General features: G+C 34.6%; 1 protein-coding gene across 14 annotated transcripts in view; it reads right to left on the bottom strand.

Moving 5' to 3' along the window:
• Positions 1-14,713, bottom strand: part of R3HCC1L (R3H domain and coiled-coil containing 1 like) — a 71,464-nt gene that overhangs the window by 5,616 nt on the left and 51,135 nt on the right. For 13 of the 14 annotated variants that reach the window (XM_081157675.1, XM_081157684.1, XM_081157678.1 and 10 more), the window contains 4 exons: positions 8,722-8,897; positions 3,965-4,035; positions 2,998-3,093; positions 2,348-2,488 (listed from right to left, as the gene is read on the bottom strand). In XM_081157675.1, coding sequence (XP_081013801.1) covers positions 2,348-2,488; positions 2,998-3,093; positions 3,965-4,035; positions 8,722-8,897 — 484 coding nt within the window. The remainder of the gene's footprint in view (positions 1-2,347; positions 2,489-2,997; positions 3,094-3,964; positions 4,036-8,721; positions 8,898-14,713) is intronic. The other variant, XM_081157680.1, reaches the window with a different exon arrangement.

The raw sequence follows: 14,713 nt of genomic DNA, 5'->3' as shown, positions 1-14,713 counted from the left end.
CAATAATAGACGCAGAAAAAGCATTCAACAAAATCCAACACCCATTTTTGATAAAAACTCTCAGCAAAGTGGGAATACAGGGATCATACCTCAACATAATAAAGGCCATATGTGACAAACCTACAGCCAATATCATACTCAATGGGCAAAAACTAAAATCATTTCCCATAAGAATAGGAACAAGGCAGGGTTGTCCACTTTCACCACTTTTATTCAACATAGTACTGGAAGTCCTAGTCACAGTGATCAGACAAGAAGAAAAAATAAAAGGTATCCAAATTGGAAAGGAGGAAACAAAACTGTCATTATTTACAGATGACATGATATTGTACATAGAAAACTCTAAAGACTCCACCAAAAAACTACTAGATTTAATAAAAATCGGCAATGTAACAGGATACAAAATTAACACCCAGGAATCGATGGCATTTTTATACACCAATAATGATCTCTCAGAAAGAGAAACTAAAACAATAATTCCATTTACCATTACTAATAAAAACAGCAGCAGCAGCTATCATTTTTCACATACTACTTTTAGGCCTACAGAAACAGAAGGGAGAACATTCCTACTGTTTTTGAAGATGACTACGTATCTTTTATGTATTATCTCACTTGATTTCCATTTTATGGATGAGGAAACAGAAGATTCCAGAGAGTAACTAATTTGCCCAAAGCCAATAAATAGCAGAGCTAAGATAGGGACCCAGAGAGTCTGATGCCAGAGTCTATAATGTTATCCACTATGCTATATTGATTCCTCCCCCTCTAGTGAAAGAAAGTCTGGAGGGAAAATACATGTTCTGCTTAACACCTAAACAGTACTTTTAATTCCCACAGAAAAAAATTTTGCTAAATGAGAAGCCTTGGGGTGCATGCAGGCAGGCACCAGGGTATCTGCTCAATACATAAAGAAGCCAGAAAGAGGTAAATCAGGAATTTTCCATATGTATTTTCTCAGATACAAAGAATGGGAAAGTTCTGAAGCATAATAAAGGAAGAGTCCTGTATAATGTGTACAGTCTCAGCACCAATAGATAGTAGAAACTTATCATAGTGGGTCCCTATTCACAACTAAAGGCCTTCATTTAAAATGTAACAGGGTACCCACTTAACCAACAGTCCCATTTTTAATTGCATCACTGAAATGCCCTTTGTAGAGCTGGGTACTTAATACTTCAAGCAGAGTACATGCTGATGTGCTTAGAGTAGAGGGGAATACTCAGATGATACCATACAAAACTGCTACTGCATTGTCTGTAGAGATATGCAGAAAAGCATGATATACTGAAATAAAGTCATATCTCCTTCTATAGATACCACTGTTATTACCCTCTATTGATCTTCTGAGATAACTGTGTGGTTATCATAGAGAAATCATTTTCTTCAAAGATAATCAATTAATTAAGGGTTAAGGACATGGCACGTTCTCCTTTAATCTATTATGTCATTACCATCTATAAAAAGCAGATGAATCCTCTCCTGTTTCTATAGTCTGTAAGAGGCCTGAGTAAACCATGCATTGGAAAAATCAAAACTGCCTCATTATAATAATTAAGGTTTCAAAATTTAGTTGGGTTCTACTCTGAAACTCTAGCACCCTCCATGACACACTCTGTCACTGGTTATCTGGCCAGTGCAGCCGAGAGTCTGCAAGCTCCCTGCTATCACCGAAGCAGAGTGGACAGGAAGTATTAATGGCCTTGTTAGGCTGGCAATAAACAAAGAGTTTGAAACTTCAATTCATTTAATGGAAAAATGAAGTTACTTTTCAGTAAGTGGAATTTTCAGAACAAATTGCCTTCACAGATTCTACAGATCATGGGTTAAGGCAATGAGACTGTCTAAAGCCTGAAGGTTGATAAAAAGTATTTAAGTACAAAGCGAGAGTCCCAAGCCTTTACAGACAAGTCAACAGCCTATAACAGTAAGAGAGAGATTTTAACCTCAACTCAAAACTATGGGGAAAGAAAAATCCTGCTTGTGAATCAGTTGAAATATTTTCTGAGAACTCTTAGGTACTGAAAAATAATCACAAGCTAGGTTAATCTAGATGTACTCTAATGGAGCCACTCAGGACTGTCTTTACAAAAAAATAACTCCTACAGTTATCATCATCAATGTCAGTGGCTCGCTTTTCCTTAATTTGTCTTCTACCTAAGATCTTAACCATTTGATAATACCATGGCAATCATGGCTAGAAAAACCACAGCAAATAATGTTTTCTACCTAGGAAATGGAAATGACAAAATGAAATGAGCTTCATTCTTTTTTTTCTTTTTTTTAAACATATGTTGTATAGTGAGCTCTAAAGGGACTAGAGAAGAACACCATCACTTCAACTCACCTCGGGCTTCTTGCAGTTTCTTGAGCTCTGCTTCCCGGTCAGTTTTGCTCTGCTTACTTCGAACCCCAAGGGCATTGATGACTAGCCTTCTAGCTAGGGCTGCAGAAGTCTCAGGACGCTCCTTGGCTGGCTGGAGGAACTCTGAATGGGAGAAAGGGAAGGAATAGGAGAGAGTAAGGAAGGGAAAGCACTCTAGCTCCAAGTGACTTAACTCAGTAATTAACATACAAAATAGACTAACAAGGGCTGCATCAGCAGTAATTAATATGAGCCTGATAGATGATCAGAGGAAATTAACATGGCAAAGCACAAACAACCCTGGCTTCTTTATCTGTATTAACACAATTTCTTACAGTCACTATCAAACAGCTAAACACAGAGGTAAACTAGATAAGGATGTCATCAGAAAATGATTGCTGCATAGCTTGCAGTTAGGATCTCCCATTCTCTCCAAGTGGCTGCTCAGATGCCACATTTCCTACACCTTTATATAGCCTTTTCTATATTCTTTTTTCCTTAAAATATACTTCCTTTAACACTAAAAATAAAAGTCATGTCTTTACAACTCTGGATGCTGTACAAGTGCTGAAAAAAAACAATAACACTACTATTGACAAGAAAAAAAACACACCCTGAGATTATAGGCTCACCAGCATAAGCTCTAGCTTTGGCCTTGGCTGCTCTTGTGGCCTGTGACAAGGGCCGGATCTTCACCATGGTATGCTTACTACCCAGAGCATCACGAGCTGCAAAGAGGAATAAATATAAGGAAGTAGAAGACATGAAGAGTGATGCAAAGGAAAATTTAAGGCTAGTTCTTAATAAGTATTCCCTAGATGTTACACTTTTTTTCTTTTCATTCATGGCAAGTAAAGGAGATGATAAGCTCTAGAAAATCTGTAAGGAACAACTTGGCAGTGATTATTTTAGATCAGGGATCAACAAACTATGGCTCCCTGATCAAGTATAGCGAACCACCTGACTCTGTAAATAAAGCTTTACTGAAACAAAGCCATTCCCATTGGTTTGCATATTGTCTATAGCTGCTTTCTTGCTACAACAGCAGAGTTAAGTAGTGACAGAGACCATATGCCCTAAAATATTTACTATCTGGCCCTTTACAGAATAAGCATGAAGACCTCTATTTAGGTGGTTCAGACAGGATCCAAAATCTATAATTTCTTTGAATGCCTCTGCATCACACCTATCATAAGACCAATGATACATGTGAAAAGGCCCAATCATATATTCAGAAAGTAGGTAATACAACCTCTCACTGGTTAAAGGGCTACTGCAAATTGAATTGTCTAGCAAGATTTAGTCACACAGGCTTCTTAAATCTCTAACTATAATCTGTTTATGTACTATCAAACGGACAGTTATGCAGCAAATAACCTTGAAAGGAGTTGCCTATCTCTCTAAATACTACAGGATTTAGGTGAAAAGGGAGAAGGGAAGCATGGGTACCAAAACACTATGCCTCAAGAACCTGTATCTGCCAATTACCTATACTGGCTGAATAAAATGCCAGTTAGCGAAAATAAAAGGGAACTAAGGACAAGTAGTACAAGAAAACAGACAATAAAAAAATAACATTGAAATCCACTGGGTAAATACCTGTAATTGGACTGGAGAATACTCCAAGGGCATGTGTATCATCCACCCATTTAATATCAAATCCTTTCTTCCTGCAACAAAATACCACATTTTTATTTCATAAAATTTACTTTATGAAATAACTTTCAAGTAGTGTCATAAAGCATTTCAGGATGAGAAACACTGAACAGGGCACAGAATGAGGATAATGACACACAAAAAACAGCTTGGAGGACAGAAGGAGCCCCTGAATTTTAAAAGCAATAATACCATCATAAAGAACTACCTGGGAGTATTTTATATTGCCAGTTATTTTATAGATCAACTAATTAATCCTCACAAGTCCCTTGGGGAGGTATTTAACACACTATCTACAAGAAATGTTCTTAAGGGCACAGAACAAGAAGAGGAAGAAAGATGATGCAGAAGAGGGGTAGGAGAATGTGAGAGGAGGAGGCAGACAGGGAAGATTACCTGGATTTAATGCATATGTAGGCTCCAGGACACAGAAAGAGAGAGACAGAGAGAAAGAGGGAGACAGATCATTCAAAGAAAGAAAAAAAATTAATAGAGAAAAAGTACAACTATAATCAGAAAGCCTGACCTAGCCTTTAAAAAAACACATCTATTTTGGAGCAGAGCTATATAGTGAACATAAGGACTATCGTTATGATAGTATGACAGTTATTTTTTCAGCTAGCAGCTTAAAACTGCTCATGGACTCGACATAGTACTATGGAAAGAGCACGGTGTTTAAGAGTCAGATATAAATGAACTCAGGCTCTACCATCCATCCTGAGTTTAACCTCTCTTGAAGCTAGGTCTGCTCATCTGTAGAAATGGGCATAGTACTTCCTCAGAGTTGTTGTAAAAATGGAAATAAGATCATCCATGAGAAGACAAAGAGCATGGTGTTGAGCACTCAGTGGGTATTTAGTAAATGAATGACATTCATTTTTTATTATTAACAGCAATATTTGTAAGAAAGATTATTAATATTAATGAAGATGGTGATTAATGATTAAAACACAAAGCTACCTATAGTATTTGACTCACAGGCATTATTATAGACTTTTGCACCATGACCTTTTCTACTTTTATGAAGCACTATCAAAAGACAATTGCTAAAATATTTTCCCTCTTTAAAAACCAGTGAAGAAAAAAATTACTTTGAGGGAAATGGAATAAAGGAAGCTTTGATGCTTAGTTAGAGAATTTCCTAAATATAAGGGTAAGTTTAACCAGGCATAAAGTGACCACAGGGGTTGGAGGCTGTGAAAAAATTCAATAGTAAAAATCTATATCATAAGATAGTTCACAAAAGGATACAAAAAGATCTACATGGGCTCTGGAGGGTCTTTTAGACTTTGCAATTTATAATCCTTTAAAATACTTCTCTTTTGAGGATGTTTTTGGATTTGATAAGAAAAAAAGGTCTTATAGGTAAGATTAAAAAGAAACAAATCAAAGGGAAGTTAGTAATTCATTAGAATTAACTAATCTTCAGGAAAGTCTAGACATCAACAAAACTGATCCTTGGTTTTAAAAGTCATCATTATTAATGACAATCTAAAGCAGTTCTAATTTGATTTAATCTTGACTGCTTTTTAAAATCTATTATGCATTTTATATAGAACAGGCTCTGGATACTGAATTGTTCTTAACTGTAATGAATGAGACTGAGTCATCAGGACACTTGTTTTTACACATAAGTTTTACTGAATAGAGCCATGCTCATTTGTTTACATATTGTCTATAGCTGCTTTTGTGCAACAATGGATGAGTTGCCTAAAAGATTTACTACCTGGCCCTTTAAGAAAAAGCTGGAGGCTGTCCTTTAACTGATATAAAATCTTACAAATTCAAGAGGTACATGAACTGAATTTTACATTTAAAATTTTAATATCAGACAACATAATTGGTTCATTTTTACTATCAATACTGGGACATTAAAATATAATCCTTCTTGATACTGAGTTTCTTTCAGACTCTGAAAATCTTTTAATAATTTTCTTTCTGAATTATTTCTTTATTCCTTAAGCTTATTTTTTCTTATAAGCTAGAGATACAAAGGTATACTTCTGATTCTTTTATCTTCTCCTATATATTTAGGGATGATACACATATCTAGAGTCAGTGCAATAGTTTTCAAACCCACTTATATCAGTTTTAATTTATATTTCACTACATAATTTAATTGAACAAAATTAAAACAATGAAATATGAGTGTGAAATAGAAGAGTTACTGTGTCTATAAAAACTTAATTGAGTACTTTAGAAGACCAGAAAAGGGTAAAGTCACTAAAAATCCCAAGAAACTACTAACAATTATGTTTGGGCAAAACAGCTATAAAAGACAGAGAAAACATTTTACCCTATAAGCAATATGCACTCAGATGATTCTGAAGGTATGTTAAAGTTCTTACTCCATTTAAAAAGAAATGAAACTGGAATATTATCACAGTGACATACAAGAACTCTTCTACCAATAGACCAATAACTTAAAAAAAAAAATGCCTTGGCACTACATCAAAGACTATGAAGTGAATGAACACTTATAAGTGTTGTTAAACTAGTTGAGACATGTAACAATCATTTTTTTATCATTCTCCACTTGACTATTTCTAACTGAGTGGTCAGAGTAACTTCAAATCAATAATTTAATTTACAGTGTTCCTGAACTGTTAGTGCCCTTGGTGCTTGGTAGAAAAAGACAAATCCTTTCAGAAGAAATCCTCTTCTTTTACTGTAGGCCTCAATTCCCATAAATAAAATTCCAAAGAAAATGGGCAGCTCACGATAAAAAAAAGGAACTAAATCTCTAAAAAAACAAGGTACTATGAATGAGAATTTGCAGAAACAGAACTAAAAAGATTTCAAGTGATTACCAAATACAAACTATAGAAGATCTATGTTTAATATACTTAAAGAAATTTTTTAAATCTTGAAAATATTTAGAGAAAACCAGAAACTAAAAATTGACTATGCAGATTTGAAAAAAGACCTAGAGAACCTTGAAAAAATGAAATTTAAAAATTCAATGGACAGATTTAACAGCAAATTAAACACAGCTGAAGAAAAAATTAGTGAACTGGAAACTAGAGTTAAAGAAATTAATCAGGATGAAACAGAGATGAAAAATATGAGAGGTAACGTGAGAATCAAGTGAGAGGTCTAATATACATTTAATTGGCATCTTAGAGAAGGTAAAAGAGAGAGAAACTAGTACAGAGGCAATATTTGAAGAGAGAATGCACAAGTGCTCTCCAAAGCCAATGAAAAACATTGATTCACTGATTTAAGGCGCCCAAATAATCTCAGAAATAAAAAACACAAAGTCATATCATATTGAAAATGCAGAATACCAAAGACAAAGAGAACCTTAATAGCATCCAAAGGAAAAAAAATTACATTCAGAAGCAACAGCTGTTAGACTTTCAGCTGAATTCTCACCCTCCACAAAGGAAGCCAGAAAACAGTAGAATATTTTCAAGTTTCTCAGAGAAAAGTAACTTCCTACTTTTCTATAGAATTCTATAGAATTCTATAGAATTCTATATCCAGCAAAAATGTCTTTCAAGAATGAAGCTGAAATAAAGCATTAAAAAACAACAACAAAAAACAACTGAGTTTTTTACCAGTAGACTATCAAAGTAAATGCTAAATAATATGTTCCGCACATATGGAAAGAAAAAGATTTCAGTATGAAATGCAAGAAGATATAAACGAAGAACACTGAAAGTGGGTAAATCTGAATGCTGAATATATAAAACAGTAATATCAAGTACAGATTAAAAGAGAGAAACTTAAAAAGAATCAAAACAATCATAATAGCATATAAATTGGGGTGGGGATGAGGTGAAGAATGGAATTGGGGAATGGATCTAAAAGCCTTTATGGTGTTTGGGAAGAGTATAAAAATATTAACTTTAGCCACTCATAAGTTAAGCATACATTTTGTAATTTCTAAAGTAACCACCAAAGAATAGAAACAGAACATCATTTCCCCAAAAAATAGAATGAGAAAAAAATACCTCATCAATCCAAAAGAAGGCAAGAAAGAGGAGAAAAAGATGGGACAAGTAAACACACAAAAACATATGACAGGCATATATCCAAATACAGTTGACTCTTGAACATAGATGTTTTTGAACCTGCAGTTCCACTTATATGTGAATTTCTTAAAACCTACAGTATCAATAGATGTAGTACAATACTATAAATGTACTGTCTCTGTCTTATGATTCTTAGTAACATTTTCTTTTGTCTAGCTTACTTTATTGTGAAAATACAGTACATAAATACATATAACATAAAAATATGTTAATCAAGTATTTATGTTATCAGTAAGGTTTCCAGTCAACAGCAGGCTATTAGTAATTAAGTTTTTGGAGAGTCAAAAGTTATATGCAGATTTTTGACTGACTGGGTTGGTTGGAGCTCCTAACTCCTACCTTGTTCAAGGGTCAACAGTATATCAATAATTACAATAAATATAAATGAACTAAATGAACCATGAAGACAGATTTATAAGTCATCATTAATATTTGTCTTCCTAAATGCTCAAATGGTGTCTAGAATGACTATTTGGCATTTCTAAGGAACTTATAAGAGTGGTTTTAATACAGAATATTTTTAATGGACTTGGAAAAGACAATAAACAAACTTTGTGCTAAAGTTGCAACAGGGAATATGAAAACATAAGATGATTTTTCAGAAGACATTGAGAAAACTTCATCCCACCTTCCCTAACATCCCCAACCATTTGCAATACTTACTGATAACTGCAGAAAACTCGTAGAAGGTCTTCAGTACGAAATTCTTGAGGGAAGTCATAAATTTCAATGACATTTGGGAATTCACAATCACTGAGGTCAATGTCAGGAACTTCACTGTTGTAATAATCAAATCTAGGTTCCTGGATGCTTTTTGTATTCTTCATATTCCCTGATAACTAAGGAAGAAGCAGCATATTAGTGATTGTCACATCAAGCCAGAACATTATAAAATGTCTTTCTAAAACAACCTTCCTCCTTGTCTCCATGTTCCTTATTCCTTTAACATTGTCTCTGTATTAATGCTGTTCATAAATACAACAATGACCAGGGTTCTATCACCCAGTTCATATTATACATGTGGAATATTTTAAAAGGTATTGAATTTCTAGCAAAGATAGGCAATGCATGAAACTTAACTTGCATCTATCAACTACTGTATGAGAAAATGTAGAATGATTAATGTGGTGAGTTATAAATGGCACACCTTAGAAAATGAATTTCAGAAAATAGCTGAAGAGATGTATTAATAACATTTGTATTATTTGAGCTTATTGATCAGACTCATGTTTTTCTTTTGGAAGTGAACAAAAACAAAAACAAAAATTTAAAAATAAAAGCACTTTGTGAGTCCACCTTTTGTTGATTATAGCTTACAAAGGAATTTGTTAAGGCAAATTTAAATGGTATTAAGTAATTATACTTAAGGCTCCTAGCATGAGAGCTGCCTAAAGGAATTGCCACATAGCAGGCTAGTAAAGGAATTAATAGTAATAAAAATATTTAAAATTCTAGGAACCTCTCATGCATGTGGGGGTCTCTGACTCTTTCATGTATGTGGTATTCCCATACATATACATGTATTAAATTTGGTTATTTTCTTTTTCTAAAAAAAAACAAACAAAAAAAACCCTTAAAATTCTACTATCCTATGAAAAAACGAAAGGCTATTAACTATTTTACACTAGAAGCAGAAAGGAAAGGGGAAAATGGAAAGTGGCAACAAAGCCATGAGAGCCATTTTGTCATTTACTTGTTATAAAACCTAGATGCTAGTATTGACCACCCAAAGCCTTCAGAGTGTCTTCTTGTTAATGAAAAGCCCAACTAGATCCCTTCAAGCTTTCCCTCTATTATACTGTGCCCCTTTCCCCATCAACTGGGGAAATGAGAACTTGCAATGCCAAGGCTATATCTCCTTTCCTTGGAGAAGTAAAAAATGGATTCAAGAATTTTATCCAGGAGAGAGGAAAGGGGAAAGGTGACTTAAGTAAAATCAACAAAAATGTTCACTGAAGTGCTTCTAGTTACTTTTCTTCACTAAGCTTCAGTTTTATATCTAAAAAAATAGGAATAATAATAATACTTATATCTCATAGACAGCTATGTGGATTAAATGAGATGATGCAGTAAGTGCTTAGCATACTACACGGCACCTAGGTATTCAATGAATTCAACCCTCTTTAAACAAAATTTAACTGAGTGCAGAATCTGTTACAGGCTAAGCTATTTCCACACTTAGGATACAGAACGTACAAAGAGAATATTTCTTCCACCATAACAATAAGACCAGCTGATGTATAAAATTATAGTGTTTCTTGAGTTCACTCGACAGACAGCTGAGAATACAAGACAACCAAGAAAACTAAAGTCCACAGAATGACAAGTCCTTCCAAAGAGAAACTGAACACATAAACTGCCTTTGGCAGATCATGAGAAGAAGTGGCCACCACACAAGTGGGAAAGAAGATTATTCGCTAAACTTTTAACAAATCCTTAAAAGCCTAGAATAGGCTGGTGTATCAGTTTAGAATACCACAGAGCCCCAGAAACAAGGGGAGTCTTCAATCACTTGAAAGTCTGCCCTTATACCAGGTGCCACACTGTCTTGATTACTGTAGTTTTATAAGAGGTTTGAAATCAGGAAGTTTGAGTCTTCCTACTTTTTTCTTCTTTTTCAAAATCACTTTGGTTATCCTGGGTCCCTTGCATTTCCATATGAATTTGAGGATTAAGTTGTCAATTTCTACCCCAAAAAAAGGGCAACTGGGTTGTGTTGAATATGTAAACCAATTTGGGAAGTATCTTAATTTTATTAAACAGAGATGAACATGGGATGCCTTGCCATTATTTAGGTCTTCTTTAATTTCTTCCAACATTCTGCAGTTTTCAAAGTACAAGTTTTATATGTCTTTTTTTTATATTTAATTCTAAATATTTTTTATGCTATTGTAAATGGGAATTGTTTCCTTCATCTCATTTTTGGATTGACTTCAACCTTCAATCCAATGAATTCAATCCTCTTTGACTTTCAGAGCTACTTTGCAAAAAACAAACAAAACAAAGCACTGCATTGTCCATGCACTTACAAATTGGGGCTAAATAATGCATTGTGAGAGATAAACAATGCATGACATAAAAAATACCTTGGAAATATAAGAACTGATTAGATAGAGAAAGGAAAAGAGAGACAGGGTGATCTGGCAAGAATATATGATTAAGGTCCTTTGCTGTAACCTAGTCAGCAAAATTGAATTTGTATAATTATATACCATTTCTAAGCATTCTATTAAGCATTCTGGCTTCTGAGACTGATTAAATACAAAGTGTAATAATAGCAAAACACATTAATCCTTAGTCTGTATTTCATGGAACAATAGATATAAAGCCTATAAATTATATACTCCTGGCCAGTTTTACCTATAACACTCAGACTCCACTATTATCAGAGATTCCTATCTTTTCCTAAGATGACAAAGTTTCATTTCCCCAAAGTTCAGATATTGTTGAGATCAGCTTACATTTCTACTGGTAAAACATTTTTGCAGATGTATGGTAATAGGTAGGAGGCCATACTGTTAATGGTGCTTTCTCTCCTGAAAATCTCAGTAAAACAAACAAGGGGCCTTGACAGAGTAAAGGAGAGGATTATGTGGCATAGGAGGAAGAAATGTCTAAGAGAGACAAATATGGTATGAAGCTAGAAAAGAGAACCAGAGCAAGATTGTGTGTGTGTGTGTGGGGGGGGGTTTGCACACAGGACCACTGTCACAGATGCATTAGACGTAGCAATATAGAGCCTTTAAGGAAAGATTCTTAAGATTTCAGGCACTGATTATGTGGATATCTTTGCAGAAGACCTGCACTGTCCAGCATGAGTACTTGAAATGTGGCTAGACTGACTTGAGATGTGTTTTTTATGTATAAAATATGCACTGGATTTCAAAGATTTAATATAACATTTTAAAAAATATCTCAATAATTTCTTATATTATGATTTCATATTGAGATGTTATTTTGGATATATTAGATTAAAATATATTAATTTCACCTATTTTTTTTTTTTACATTTTTAATGTGGCTACTAGAAAATTTTAAATTATACAGAGGGCTCACATTTGTAGCTTGCATCATATTTCTATTGTACATAATTGGAATCCTTACTATGTCACGTGTACTGAGGTAGGACTTGCTGTATCATTAATGTGAAACCTTCATGTCATTAAGACTTACATATGTATTTTTTCTTTTTTATGGCTAAGAAATATTTGATAAGAGCAACAACAGAGGGCAGAGGTTTAGAATTTGATACATTCTTATCTACGTATTATAGACCAAGGGAAAGTTTGCAAACAACTCAAAACAAATAATTTAAAGTTATGAGTCACAAACATTTTAGGATTTTTACCAGTGGTCTACCTTGCCATTTATAAAGCATAAGTGAAATCTGTGTATTCTTCCATATCCATAAACGAAAACATTCAACTAAATTATCTTCCCCAAAGTGAGGGTTTTTAAGGTTTGTACAGTCTAGTAGTCTAGTCTTAAAAACAAGTCTATACAATATTACCGGACTTGCTATGATATAATTGTCCTGATTCCTATATGCAGAGGGGGAAAAAGGGTGGGGAGAGTATAAGGTTGACAAGGCACCCATCACTGAGCTTTTTATTCTTTATTGATTTTTGTTTGATCCTTGGTTCTTCAACATACAAAAGGAAAAACAAAAAGTTCTGAAATCACAAGCCAGTTACTCTCTTCAGACAAAAAAATAAACATATGCTACATTATTTTGGAATACAGTTATCTTTATCTCTCTGTCAGATGGGCATGTCTAATGGACTATCATGATTTATCCCAATTACAAAGACGGAGAATTGCATCTCCGAAGATGGAGAGACTAAAGAATATCCCTAAAGTTACAAATCAAATTACTGACAAAGTTTGAATCATAACACAGGTCTCCTGACTGCTAGTCTAGTATTCCTTCTGTAACACAATGAAATACCTTCAAGTGGACAGAATCAGAAATAGTGGCTGTATCAATGGTTGGGACAACTAATTCTTTGTGATTAAGGATTTATGAAGGTAAACTATTTTAGAAGAAATGAAGGAAGGAAAGGAGGAACAGGGAGGGAAGAAATAAGGGAGGGAGGATCAATGACAAAACTGGAAAGACACCTCAGGGTTGGTGATTTCTTTCCAGTCCTTTATTCTATATAGCGAAAAGATTATAGAATAAACTCCTAAAACACTGCTTTGATCATGTCATTCCTTTTATCAAAAATCTTAAATGGCTATATTTTAAATTCCTATAATTTAGCCCCAACCTACCTGTAGTAGGTAGAATAATGGCCTCTCAAAGATGTCTATATCCTAATTCCCTTAACCTGTGAATATGTTACATGGCAAAGGAGAATTAAGGTAGTAGATGGAATTACGGTAACTAATCACCTGACTTTAAAATCGGGAGATTATCCTGAATTATCTGGTTATGCCCAGTGTAAATTACAAGAGTCCTTAAAAGCAGAGGGCTCAGAGGCAGTAGTCAGTGTGTCAGTATGCTGTGATATGAGAAAGACTCCGCTGACCCTTGCTGGCTTTGAAGATGGAGGGAGGGTTGGGGGGGGGCATGAGTCAAGGAATGTGGTCAGCCTCTCGAAGCTGAAAAAGGCATGACAACAGTCTTCCCTAGAGCCTCAAGAAAGGAAGAGACCCCTGTCAACCATTTAATTTTAGTCCAGTGAGATCCACTCTGGACTTCTGACCCCCAGAACTAAAAAGTAACGAATATGTGTTGTTTGAAGACAATAATTTTGGTAATTTATTGCAGAAGAAATAGTAAGCTAATATACTACCTTCCTGCTTTATCTCATGTCATTCCTTATAGTATGCTACATTCCAACTAAAGCGTATTCTCACTATGGCTAAACATTTGGTTTTTCCTGCCTACTGCTTTGGTCACATTATTTTTGCAAGTGCTGATACCTGTCAGTTTGCACATTATCACACCTTTCTCCAAGGACATACTCAAATACCACCTTTTCTATGAGTCCTCCCCTAAATACCACCAAGCATGTATAATATGACTCTTCCTCTATACTTCTATAGCATTTCTCTCATCTGTACTACTTTTATAGTGCTCATTACACAATACCATATATTATAGCTAGACTCATCCCTTCCTCCAACCTTATCGTGACCACCGAACTACTCATTCAACAGATATTTAATGTATGTTTAACATACATTAGAAAAACAAACAAACTTGGACAATGAATTTAAAGTTCTAAGAATAAAGAAAGTGATACTAGTCAATAGAGAACAAACTTTGCTTACTCTTCTTGACTGCCTAAGTAAAGAAATAACACATAGAAAAGGCAGAGAAAAGTACCACAGGTAGAAGGAACACAGTGTGCAAAGACATGCAAGGAGAGTGGTAGTCACTGAACAGTTTAGCGTGGTTACACCAAATAATGTGAGGACTTGGGGGAGTATTACAGGCTTAACTGTGTCCCTCCAAATTCATGTTTAAGTACTAACCCCCAGGACCTTAGAATGTGACTGTATTTGGAGATGAGGTCTTCAAAGAGGTAATTAAGTTAAAATAAGGTCATTAGAGTTGGCCCTAATCTGAGTGGTATCTTTCTAAGAGGAAATTTGGACACAGACACAAAGGGAAGACCACATACAGACACAGAGAAGATGGTCAACT

The sequence above is a fragment of the Miniopterus schreibersii genome, assembly GCF_964146895.1.
Source record: "Miniopterus schreibersii genome assembly, chromosome: 14".
In the NCBI taxonomy this organism is placed as follows: domain Eukaryota; kingdom Metazoa; phylum Chordata; class Mammalia; order Chiroptera; family Miniopteridae; genus Miniopterus; species Miniopterus schreibersii.
Note: the sequence above shows the minus strand (reverse complement) of the source record. Positions and strands in the feature narration are given on the sequence as shown.